At 40.9% G+C, this 13,082-nt stretch overlaps 1 protein-coding gene across 1 annotated transcript; it reads left to right on the forward strand.

Annotated features, from left to right (window-relative positions):
* Positions 1 to 445: 445 nt before the first annotated feature.
* LOC103128699 (SAP domain-containing ribonucleoprotein-like) lies at positions 446 to 1,978 on the forward strand. Its single transcript, XM_060203028.1, is given in 2 exon segments — positions 446 to 1,191; positions 1,194 to 1,978. Coding segments are annotated over 2 exon segments (1,176 nt in total). The 5' UTR covers positions 446 to 564; the 3' UTR covers positions 1,743 to 1,978.
* The last annotated feature ends 11,104 nt before the right edge of the window (positions 1,979 to 13,082 follow it).

Consider the following 13,082-nt stretch of genomic DNA (forward strand, 5'->3'; position numbering starts at 1 on the left):
TTCTCAGAAGCCTTAGCTCATAATCTGTGGGGCATGACCGACTCAGTGGACTACTCTGCTCTCTTTCCATATGGAAACAACAAATCCTATGATCATATTTATGGGGTGGCTGGTGGGAGTGCTGCTGAAACAGAAATTTCTATTCCAAATAGATGGTGAATTAGAAATTTTTTGAGAACTCCTGGGATAAGGGTGCAGTTTATCTATTTACTTATTTATTTTAAACTTCTTTTTAATATTTATTTATTTTCCCTTTTGTTACCCTTGTTTTTTATTGTATTGTTTATGGCCTCTGGCAATAGTGGACTCATTTTGCAGACAGACACCAAGCCCCAGTGATAATGCTGGAGGCAACAAAAATAAATAAGGCCTGGGTGGTGAGTGATACAGTGAATTTAGGGAGAGGGAAATGGGAAATAATAATAAATGCAATCTACTCCAGCCTCAGTGGACCCAAGAACCTCCTGGAGCTTCTCAAGCCAGAGAAAAAGCTGAAAGCCCCTGTCCCTGCTCCTGGACAGCAGCCTAGCTCAGAAAGTGTCCTGGGATTGAGCCCCCTGCACCATGGCCCAGCAAGTATTCCTGAAAGATCTGAGGGCAGAGTTCAGCTGCCACGTGTGCCTGGACTTGCTGACAGACCCAGTAACCCTAGACTGTGGGCATCACTGCTGTGTCTCCTGCCTCCAGAAGCGCTGGCAGGACCGGCTGGACATCCTCCCCTGTCCTGTCTGCCAGCACCACTGTGCCCACAGGAAGCTGCAGAAGAACAGCCAGCTGAGCACCCTGGTTGACATGGTGAAGCAGCTGCCCAGCTCAGGGAGCAAGAGGAAGCAGCAGCAGCAGCAGGAGCAGCCCCTGTGTGAGCAGCACCAGCAGGTGCTCAGCCTGTTCTGTGAGCAGGAGCTGCAGCTGGTGTGTGTCCAGTGCAGGGTGTCCTGTGAGCAGCAGGGTCACCCTGTCACCCCCACTGAAGAGGCTGCTTTTCATCACAGGAAGAAACTCAAATCTCACCTGCAGACCCTGAGCAAGCAGCTAGAAGATGCTCACAAGGGGTTAGAAATGCAAAACAGAAGCTCAGTGGAGTGGAGAGGTAGCAAGATGGCAGCAGCAACAGTGGAGTGCCATAAGCTGAAGCTTGAGGAACTAAAGCAAGAATGTCTTGCTCGTGGCCTGGAGACCAAGGGGAAAAAAATCAAGATGTCAGCAACAGGCTTCTGGCATATCTTGAAGAACATGGTGAAGAAGAGGCAAATGAAGAAGATGTACTGGGAGATGAAACAGAGGACGAAGAACCAAAGCCCCTGGATCTACCTGTCCAAGAAGAAGAAAAATCCTCTGAAAAAACCGTAGACATGACAGCAGAGAAGAAAGTGATTAAACTTACATCTGAAATGTCCCAGGCTGAGAGAATGCAGAAGAGAGCTGAACGATTCAATGTACCCTTGAGTCTGGAGAGTAAAAAGGCTGCCTGGGGAGCTAGATTTGGGATTTCTTCAGTTTCAAAAAAAGGCCTATCACATGACACCAAGCCTATGGTTAACCTTGATAAACTGAGGCAAAGAGCTCAAAGATTTGGTCTAAATGTCTCCTCCTCCATCTACAGAATGTCTGAAGGTGATGAGAAACTGCAAAAGAGGAAGGAGAGATTTGGGATTGTCCCAAATTCTGCTGGAACAGGAACCACAGAAGACACAGAGGCGAAGAAGAGGAAAAGAGCAGAGCGTTTTGGGATGGCCTGGTGAAAGACTCTTGATACTTTCTGATCTCTGGTGGTTTCCAGCTCTCTGATTCTTCTTGGTTTTACAAAAGAACATATCTGTATACAGACTCGTAAATACACAGTCATGTACCTAAGTCCTGCCGCTCAGTGAGGGGGCATGTACCTCAGAACATCCACAAATCCAGCAGCAATGTGACTCACTGCTGAAGCAATTTGTTGTGTTGTTTTTATTATTATTTTCTTATTAACAAAATTAAATAAAAATAAAGCAATGCAAAAAAATAAATGCAATCTACTATTCCCAGAGGCCATTTCTTCCTTTAAAATTGTTATTTATTTATTTATTTATTTGATAGAACAGAGAGAAGTTGAGAGGGGAGGAGGTGACAGAGAAGAGACACCTGCAGCTCTGCTTCATTGCAGATGAAGCTTCTACTTTGATGGGGTAGGGCCAGGGGCTTGAACCTGATTCTTATATAACCATTGTGCTATCTCCCCCCCATCCCAGAATGTGGTTATTAGCACCTGTGTGCTTAACAGGGTGTACCACCACCCAGCTCCTGGGGCTTCTTTTTAAAGTGAAATAATATTCAATTATATGGATATACATATAGTGTGTTTGTTTATATTGTGGACTTTTGGACTGTTTCCATTTTTTGGATATTATGAATGATGCTGCTGTAAACATTTAAATTTTTTCCCCTTTATTGGGGGATTAATGTTTTACAGTCAACAGTAAATACACTAGTTTGTACATGCATAACACTTCTCAGTTTTCCACACAATAATACAACCCCCATTAGGTCCTCTGTCATCCTTTTCCAGGACCTGTATTCTCCCCGCCCCCTCCCCACCAACCCTGGAGTCTTTTACTTTGGTGCAATACACCAACTTCAGTTCAGGTTCTGCTTAGTGTTTTCTCTTCTGATCTTGTTTTTCAGCTTCTGCCTGAGAGTGAGATCATCCCATATTCATCCTTCTGTTTCTGACTTATTTCACTTAACATGAATTTTTCAAGGTCCATCCAAGATGGGCTGAAAATGGTAAAACTGCCATTTTTGCTATTACAATTTTGTGTGTGTGTGTGAATTAGTAAGTAGCAAGCACGTCCTTCAGCTTGCTTTTCAAAAATTGTTTAGGCTATTCTGAGAAGTTTTGCAAGCCTTTTACTAAGTACTTTTCATTTTGTTGTTGCTATTATATCTGGGCCTTCTCTGCTTTGAACGGACTTTTTCAGATAGAAAGAGAGGGGTGAAGGGTAGGGAGAGATAGCATAATGGTTATACATAAAGAGACTCTCATGCCTGAGGCTCTGAAGTCCCAGGTTAAATCCCCTGTACTCCCTTAAGCCAGAGCAGAGCAGTGCAGTGCTCTGGTTTGGAAAAAAAAAAAAAAAAAAAAAAAAAGGGAGTCAGGCAGTAGTACAGCGGGTTAAGCGCAGGTGACACAAAATGCAAGGACCTGTGTAAGGATCCCGGCTCGAGTCCCTGGTTCTCCACCTGCAGGGAGTCACTTCACAAACGGTGAAGCAGGTCTGCAGGTGTCTATTTTTCTCTCCCCCTCTCTGTCTTCCCCTCCTCTCTCCATTTCTATGTGTCCTATCCAACAACAATGACATCAATAACAGCAACAATAATAACTACACAATAAAACAACATGGGCAACAAAAGGGAATAAATAAATAAATATTTTAAAATTTTTTAAAAAGAGAGAAGGGGTGAAGAGGGCAACTATAATGGTTATTGAAAAAGACTTTCATGCCTGAGATTTAAAATCCCAGGTTTAATACCTTACTCTAAATTAACCAGAACTGAACAGTACTCAGGTTGAGAGAGAGATATGGAGCGAGAAAAAGGTACCACAGGACTAAAGTTTCCCAAAGTGTAGTTGGGGCTGGCCCACATTTTTAAAACCCTTATACTTATTATTTTTTTTCTTAAACATTTTTATTTATTTATTACTGGATAGAGACCGAGAGGAATTGAGATGGGAGAAGAAGAGAGAGAGGGAGAAAGACAGAGAGACACCTGTAGCCTTGCCCCACCACCTGTGAAGTTTTCCCCCTGTAGGGGGCGGGACTAGGGGCTTTGATCTTGCAACGTTGCACAGAGCAATGTGTGTGCTTAACCAGGTGGGCCACCGCCTGCCCCCCAAAACCCTTTATACTTTTATGGTGTATTTTATACAGATCCTAAGAATGATGTTCCAAAAAATAGGATTTTTGAAAATAAAATAAATGCGTAAATTGGTGACTTTGAATTCTTATTTTTGGTAAATGTGGTTAGACTTGCTGATTTGATTCATAATTAGATAATTAAAAAACTACTCAGTAACATTCACTAACATCTAATAATGTCTAGACATCTGCTACAGGTTACAGTTCTTTGGACTATTAAACTGCCATGTTTCTTATTCATTAAAAATACACAAATAAGGGCTGGCTAGATAGCATAATGGCTATGCAAAAAACATGTTCATGCTTGAGGCTTCAAGGTCCCAGGTTCAATCCCCAACAAGTCAGAGCTGATCAGCCCTCTGGTCTTTCTCTCTTTATCTCTCACTCATTCAAGTAAAGAAGGGGGCAGGTGGTAGTACAGCAGGTTAAGTGAACACGGTGTGAAACCCAAGGACTGGCGTAAAGATCCTGGTTCAAGTCACCAGCTCCACCACCTGCAGGGGGGACCGCTTCACAAATGGTGGGTGAAGCAGGTCTAGGTGTTTATCTTTCTCTCTCCCTGTCTTCCCCTCCTCTTGACAAGGGCAACAAAAATGGGAAAAAATGAACCCAGGAACAGTGGATTCGTAGTGCAGGCATTGAGCCTCAGTGATAACCCTGGAGGCAAAAAAAAAAAAAAAAAAAAGGAAAAATAAAGAGTTGACAAAATAGTTCACTTGGAGTGTGCTGCATTGTATGGACCCAGGTTTGAGCCCAGCCCTGAAAAGAGGGCTAACAAAAATAGCTTATTTGAATAGTGTGCTGCTTTGCCATGAATGCAACATAAATTTGAGCCCAACATTGCAGGGAGCCCCAGTACTGTGGTCTCTCACTCTTGCTACCTTACTGGCTTCTCTGTCTCTATAAAGAAATGAAGAAGGAAGAAAGAGAGAAGGAAAAGAAAGAAAGGAAGAAAGAAAGGGAGAGAGAGAAAGGAAGAAAGATGAAAGTAAAAAAGAAAGAGAAAGAAAAGAAAGAAAGAAAGAAAGAAAGAAGGAAAGAAAGAAAGAAAGGGAAACAAAGGAAGATAGGAAAAGGAGAAAAGCCAAAGTGATTTGCTCCTGTTTGTTATCAGTCATGCCCTCCATTTCATCTAAAATTATCACTTTACTTTTGTCTTGGCTGACAGTTCAGTTCATATACCCAAGGAGGCTTAAGTGAATGTGGGAACCTGAGCAGCTTTTTTTTGGCCATGGAATCAAGAGTCCTTTAGCTGCTTGAAACTCAAAGAGCCCAGGGCAAAATAACAGGATCTGTGGCTTCCCTGGTGCCTACCATCTGTGTACTAGTCCAGACCAGTTCAGGCAGAACAAGATGCTATCAAGTTTGAGTGTCATATCAAGTTCTCTAAGTGTCATGATTGCTCTTTTGAGAATAAATTATTCTTTATCCCCATATTAGAGAAAACTGCATTTGTTCCAGATGCCCTTTAGTTCTGAGAGGCTGGCAAACAAAAAAAGAACATAAATGAAATTCACCAGGCACATGTTTAACTTATCATTTTGCCTCAGATCAACATTCAAGATGTTTCAATTTTCACTTGTAGGACCCAACATTGCCTTTTGAAGTCAGAAGAAAGCCAGCCAAAACCTTCTGCTTACAATTTAGGAAGTGAGACTAGCAATGGTCAACCTCTGTTCTACTCATCCCTTTTTCCATGTGACCAGTCAGAGGAGGAAGAGTTAAATTTCAGGCTGGAGGAGTCAGGCGGTAGAGCAGTGGGTTAAGCGCACGTGGTGCTTAGTGCAGGGACCCAAGTAAGAATCACAGTTCGAGCTCCTGGCTCCCCACCTGCAGGGGAGTCACTTCACAAGTGGTGAAGCAGGTCTGCAGGTGTCTAGCTTTCTCTCCCCCTCTCTGTCATCCCCTCCTCTCTCCATTTCTCTCTGTCCTATCCAACAATGATGACATCAATAACAACAACAATAACTACAACAACAATGAAAAGACAACAAGGGCAACAAAAGAGAAAATAAATATTTTTAAAAAAATTTCAGGCTGGGAGGTAGGTTAGTCATAGGCCATAGGACTTGTATGGATGAAGCCCCAGGTTTGCTCTCCCTGTACCACAGATGCCAGAATTGAGAGGTGATCTGCTCTCTTCCTTCTGTCAATAAATAAAACTTAATTTTACATTTAACAGATCATTCTATCTGATGTTACTAGCATGCTCATAATTGCTGGTGATATACGAAATGATAGATGAATGATGTAGATCACAGAGATGTTGCTATACATGTTAAAGTAGAAGATGTAACTGATATTATGGATGGTAAAGTTGTAGCTATCAATAGCATAGTTAAGATATAATTACTGTCAAAATAGAGATGTTTATAGAGCTTCTTAGAGAGAGATTCTGGGCAGGGGTAGATAGCATAATGGTTATGCAAACAGACTCTCATGCCGGAGTCTCCAAAGTTCCAGGTTCAATCCCCTGTACCACCATAAAGCATAAAGCACTGATGAATGCTCTGGTGAGAGAGAAGGGAAGAGAGAGAGAGAGAGAGAGAGAGAGAGAGAGAGAGAGAGAGAGAGAAAAGAGAGAGAAAAGAGAGATGCATGTACCAAAGTAAAAGACTGCGGTGGGTGGGTGGGTAAGGAGAATACAGATCCAAGAAGGATGACAGAGGACCTAGTGGGGGTTGTATTGTTATATGGGAAACTGGGGAATGCTATGCATGTACAAACTATTGTATTTACTGTCAAATGTAAAACATTAATTCCCCAATAAAGAAATAATAAATGAAAAAGACTCCGAGGTGGAGGGAGAGGATTCAGGTCCTGGAACATGATGGACCTAGAGGAGGTTGAATTGTTATGTAGAAAACTGAGAAATGTTACAGATGTACAAACAGCTGTACTTTACTTAATCCCCCATAAAGAAATAAAAAATGAATATAAAATAAACAGAGATGCAGAAAACAGGCATCTAGGGTGTTTCTCCTGTCTTCATTTGGGAGAGTTTACAGACCACAGGTAATGGGTATTCTGTTAGGAAGGCTCTAAATGTGGTGTTGCTGAAGGCAAATGAATTTTCCTGATGACTTAGTCAAGATTTTTTTAATGGAGTTAAGTACTTCTGAAATCTATCAGTCTCTTGAAGGATGATACTCTGGTAGAAAAAAAATGAAAGAAAACAGAAAAATAAAAAAAGGAAACCAGAAAAAAATTAGATTACAAGACATCATTTCACTAATGTGAGATCACATGGCAAGCTTCAGATAGTCTTTCCAATTCATTCATCAACTTTTAAAGAATTTATTTACTCATTAATGAGAAGTACAGGAGGAGAGAGAGGAAACTAGGCATCACTTTTGTACATATGCTGCCAGGGACTGAACTCAGGGATTGAGCTGTTTGTACATGTGTAATGTTTCTCAGTTTTCTATACAACAATTCAATCCCCTCTAGGTCCAACATGTTCCAGGACCTGAATCCTCTCCCTCCACCCCAGTCTTTTACTTTTTTTTTAAAAAGATTTTATTTATTTATTAATGAGAAATATAGGAGGAGAGAGAAAAAGCCAGATATTCCTCTGGTACATGTGCTGCTGGGGATTGAACTCAGGACCTCACACTTGAGAGTCCGATGCTTTATCCACTGTGCCACCTCCCGGACCACGTCTTTTACTTTTTACTTTGGCACATGCATCTCTCTTCTCTCGCTCTCATTCTCTCTCTCTCTCTCTCTCTCTCTCTCTCTCAGCCTCTCTTTCATTCTCCCTCTCCCTCTCTCTCTCTCACCAGAGCATTCATCAGTGCTTTCCTCATGCTTTACAGTCCAATACTTTATCCACTGTACCACCCCCCCAGACCACTTCATTCAGTAAATTTTAGAAGAATATTCATATAGCAGAAACTGAATCAATGTTTCCTCACTCATGGAGGACACAGTTTCTCTCACAGATATTGATTGACAAGTTACTAACTCACAGCTTAAATAAATCCTATTTAAGTAAATAGGAGTTATGTTCCTAAAGGAACTTGGTCTCTCCTCTGGAGGTAAGAAATAATAACATTCCTCTAGATCACAATTCTGTACTTATCCAAAATTCATCATGTCTAGCAAACTTCAAATCTCTCCAAAAGATCAAATCTGACAAGGATGAGCCAAAATTGTACTGGCTGTGGACTGTATCACTTTCAAGCATCTAGGTGATGTGTTGAGCAGAATAAAGTCATCAGTCAGAGATTTTACTGAGTATTTATTGAGTGGCCCTGTAACATGGATGGACAGCTACTCAGCAATAAATAAACAAATAGTGAATGAACAATTTGTACCAATAAGAAATTTGGGGGTGGCAGCAAATGTTCACCTTCTGTTTGTCCTGAACTCTGAATGAATGGAAAACAGAAAAGTTTATCCACAAGTTTGGAGGATGAGAGAGCACAGCATAGCAGATGCTCTGGGTGCCCTGCTCCTTGGATCTGGGTGTTTTGAACATATTAACTAGTCTGACTCTTAACTGCCAGTATCTGCCTTTTTTTTAGGTTTTATTTATTTATTTATGAGAAAGATAAGAGGAGAAAGAACCAGACATGACTTTGGTACATGTGTTGCCGGGGATCCAGTTCAGGACCTCATACTTGAGAGTCCAATGCTTTATCCACTGTGCCACCTCCTGGACCACAGCATCTGCCTCTTTACCTGAAGGCTTTGCCTAGTGGTCAGTCAGGACCTGCTCTGCCACACACATACAGTCCTGAGGTACTGAGAATCAATGTTTTCTCAAAGGGAACTAGACTCTTAATACCAGAGCAATGACTACTGGGAATGAGTGCTGATCCCCAGTTCCCTTATTCCTTGTACAGGATAACTCTGAGACTTATACTCTGCTCTAATCCCCAGAGTTCCCTAGTAGAACTGAGCTCCAGTCACTCACAGTGGTAACTTGTTTGATAATGCACCTCCTCTCCTGCCTCATTCCCCTGTTTCCCTATGCACATCAATGACTTGCATTTGAAGTTGCCTTTCTGTATTTGAGAGAACCTGAACTAAAACACACCAGCAGTGAATAAACATTCTGAAGGCCCCTCTGGCTCATTATTTTTCACCTGTAAACCACTAAGACAATTAGAAAGCAAAGAAGACAGAGTCTGCCAAACACACTTACCTCAGTGCAGGAAACTCAAGGGCGACAAAGAAATTTGGTGCACTTGGGAATAGCTGTCACAGTGTTAGTCCTGATCTCATATTGCTTAGCCACACAACATCAACTCCCACTACAGAATTTGAGAACCATTAGAAATACTGAGATAATAGTGGAATCTTGGCTATTGCCTCAACATGTCTCCCTTATTTCAGTTCATCTTTGCTTCAATCTGATACATGGCAAGTTGGAATGCATTCAAGTATAAATCCAATCACTATTGGAAGAAGTGTGAACATCCCTGGAAGCCACTTGTTCACACCAAGCATCATAATAAAAGTCAGGTAAATGATTCATCTTTGGTTTGTTCCCAGAAACTAGACTAGAAGATGCTCACTGAACCACCAGTATAGGAAGAAACCATGTTCTCTTCAACGAGGTTAAAACCTTTGCCAACTTTCACTTAGAACAGTGCTATTTGGGAATGTCATCCATTTTGGTAGTAGAAAATATCTACATATTTTGTAAAATACAATGACTTCTGTTGGCTATATTTATAGTGAACAGAAGTTCAAGTGGGGGGATAAAGTGGTCATCAGATGAATCTTTCCCTGACCTCTGGTTGCCAGAAGACAATCATATGATCACCCTCAGCAAATCAGAGGCAAACTAAAAGAAGACTTTTAATTTAGACTCAGATACAGTTCAGAATTCTACAATAGTAGTGGCATCTGTGTTCCTGGACTCAGCTGCAGTGGGTCCAACTACAGAGCCATATTTAGACTGTCTCAGCAGTATGACCTCAGCTATACTCCTATTGACTGGTCTCCCTTACATGCTACCTACTTTCAAAACCTGGTTATTAAGAGACAGGACATCGGTGCACCTAGTTGAAATCATACACTATCATGTGCAAAGACCTGGGCTCAAGCCGGATATATTCAAGAGTGATAGTTGCTAAGTTCCCTTTTCTGCTCTAAAATTCCGTGATTCCACATAAAATATGTCAGCAGAGTTTCAAAGCTACGTGGGTTTCTGTATTCTTCAAGAGAGGAGATGGGCTAGTGGAAAAGTACTTCATTATATGAAGCTCACAGTTGAATCTGGTGCAAATCAATTATTTAGTCACCATGCATGTGGGTAAATCTCCAAAGAGGTAAATGTCTTTGGTAGACTCTAATTTGGGACCTATTAAGGTAAAAAAAAAAAATCCAGATATTACTCAACAATATTCACAGGTTTCATCTATCTGAATAGCCTCACAGGTAACAGAATCAGAGATGGTAGCATAGACAGAGTAACTGGTACTTTCACATAGTAATCAAAATAGTTTCACATTCATAAAAATAAGTCTGGAGTTGGGAAACATGGTCAGAACATGCATAGCTTAATTTTTTTTTCTTAACAAGGGGGAGAAATCATTGATTTTGAATCCTTCCATGGTCACTCAAAGGCAGGGAAAAAATCATTGACACATGGATCAGGAAAACTTTCAGAGTTAATGGTAAACTAATCTACTTGGAGAGTATTTCAAGAAGCTTTTAAAGGAGAGGAGTTGAAAGTGGCTATAACAGGCCCATCTACAAAATGTAGTAGTAAATCCTTGTCTTGAGCCTGATTCAACCAACCTAACTTTAAGAAGGCATTAGGAAATGGTAGGGGAAGTTGAACATGGACTGAGTATGAGGTGATGTTAAAGAATTATCAGTAATTTTCTTGGAGGTATTAGAAATACTGTGATATGTATATGTAATCTTCAGTTCTTACCTATAAGCTACACATACTGAATATACAGGTGAAAAAAAAGAGTGCTTTGGATTTGCTTTAAATACTCTATTACCACACCACTCAAAAAGCTTGGTTTGTGAATCAGTGTCAGTCTTTAAATTGTGTGCTGGTGGCCTGTGATAAGACAGAAAGTACACATAAGTGTTTAGAAGAAACTGTTATACTCTGACATTTCCATGGCATCCAAGAAGTGATTAGTGGATTGTCTCATTGACTAGGATAGGACCCAGTTTGGGGACAGAGTTTAACTTGCATGGTAAGTTGGGTGTGGCATGAACAGGAGTTTTGTATTGGCACTGGTCCAAGAGAGACTGGAAACTGAGCAAAAGTGTTCTTACCACTCACAGCTTATGAAGCAATGCTTTAACACGCATGCATGTACACATGCACACACACATGCACACACTTACATGTTTGAGGCTCCAAAGTCCCAGGCTCAATCCCCTGCACCACCATAGCCAGAGCTGAGCTCGGGAGGGGGGGAAACCTCACAGCCTGAAAGGTTGTGCACTGGTATAGCATAGGTATTGCAAGCACGAGGTCCCGAGTTGAGACTCTAACCCTGAATATAACTGCATATATTCTAGGGTGGTACTCTGACTCTCTTTCTTTCATTTACTAATAAGTCAATCCATTTTAAAAAGTAAATTAATACATCTTTAAAATACACTGATTAATATCTACATTTAATATGTAATTTGTATATGTAGTGTGTTTCAAATATAACAACACAGAAATGACACATATATTCCAGAGCTCGCATAGGGATTATATACAATGGTTCCAGTAAAACTTTAGTTTTCAAAAGTAATCAGGTAAACAAGCAGAAAGCAATTTGCTGGTCCATGAGCTTAGTGGGTTTTTATTACATAATAAACTCTGATGATATACCAAACTCTTTAAGGCTAAGGATCCTTTGAGATAATCATTATCTGTGGCCCCAGAGCACCCAAGCCAGGGCTCTACAAATAGATGATGCTTAATCAACACTGACTGATAGGGTAAGCTCAGGAAATGAATTGTTATGAGCAATAGTTTAATTCTCTATACAGTAACGGCACAGTGTTCAAACAATGCCAAAAACAGTTTCCTGGATCTACCCTTAGGGAAATTTGTCACAGAATGTTTGAGCCTGAGGGGACTTGGAGCTTTGCTAATGTTCTCATTTTGCAGATAGAAATGAGGCCTGGGGGAGTCATACACGCCTTGCTGGACATCCTAATGGCAGTGGCGCTGCCTATGACGTCATCTATGGTTGGACTCTTCCTTCTGCCATGTTGCCTCTCAAAACATACAAGCCCCCATCTCCCACTATATGCTCCTTGCTCCTGGTAGAAAGTGATATAATTTAAATTATATGGTAGAGAAAGATGGTATTAAGATGACTCCACCAGAAGGCTGAACAAGGAGGGGGATGTGACTCCAAGACAAATTAATTATCTTGATCAATATTTACCTAGCACTAGTCTGTGCCTCGCCTGGGTAAGACGAGCTCTCTTTCAAGAACTTTCTCTCTTTGAGGAAAGGAGATACACATATGCTCATAGAGGATGGCCCTGATATCAGATCTACAGCACCATTGAGTCCATCTGCTGAAACTCGTTTAGTGTGTATGTAGCCTAGGTCTTGCACTGTACCTGGCCTGGTTTTTCATTCAAAAGGACAGAGAGAGGCCACATCAGCAGAACTTGCTCTGATGCCATGGCACTTCCCATATGGCTTAAACCTGGGTTGTGTGCATGGCAAGGCAGGTGTCCCACCCAGTGAAATACCTCTCCAGTCCCAATTTTATTTTGTTATTTTTTTCTAGTCCCAATTAAAAAAAATACAACTTTCAATTTCTGTAATTCCCACTTGGTTATCTGTAATTTCTGTTTCTTCATTGAGGTTGTCTATCATGTTTCCAGAGATTTCATAATTACTTGTTGAAATCATTTTGATAGTTGCTACTTTAAAATTCTTGCCAGTTTCAGTATTTGATTCATCCCACCACTGGTGTCAGTTAGGACCTTTTTCCCACTCAAGTTGTATTGTTCCTGGTTTTGGATAGGACAAGTGGTTTTCAATTATACCCTGGATATCATGTTGAGAGACTACTGACTACTTAGGATAAAATCCTCTATTTTAGCCGGTAGCCAGACTGTTTAGTTTTGGGTTAACTTTTGGGGGTACTAGCTTCAGCAACAATTTGTTTGAGCCTTTCAATGTTTTCTGGTCTTCTTTGTTCATTTGGCTCTGCTTAACATCCTACTGAATCCCTACAAGCAGTG

Source organism: Erinaceus europaeus, chromosome 1 (genome assembly GCF_950295315.1).
Source record: "Erinaceus europaeus chromosome 1, mEriEur2.1, whole genome shotgun sequence".
In the NCBI taxonomy this organism is placed as follows: Eukaryota; Metazoa; Chordata; class Mammalia; order Eulipotyphla; family Erinaceidae; genus Erinaceus; species Erinaceus europaeus.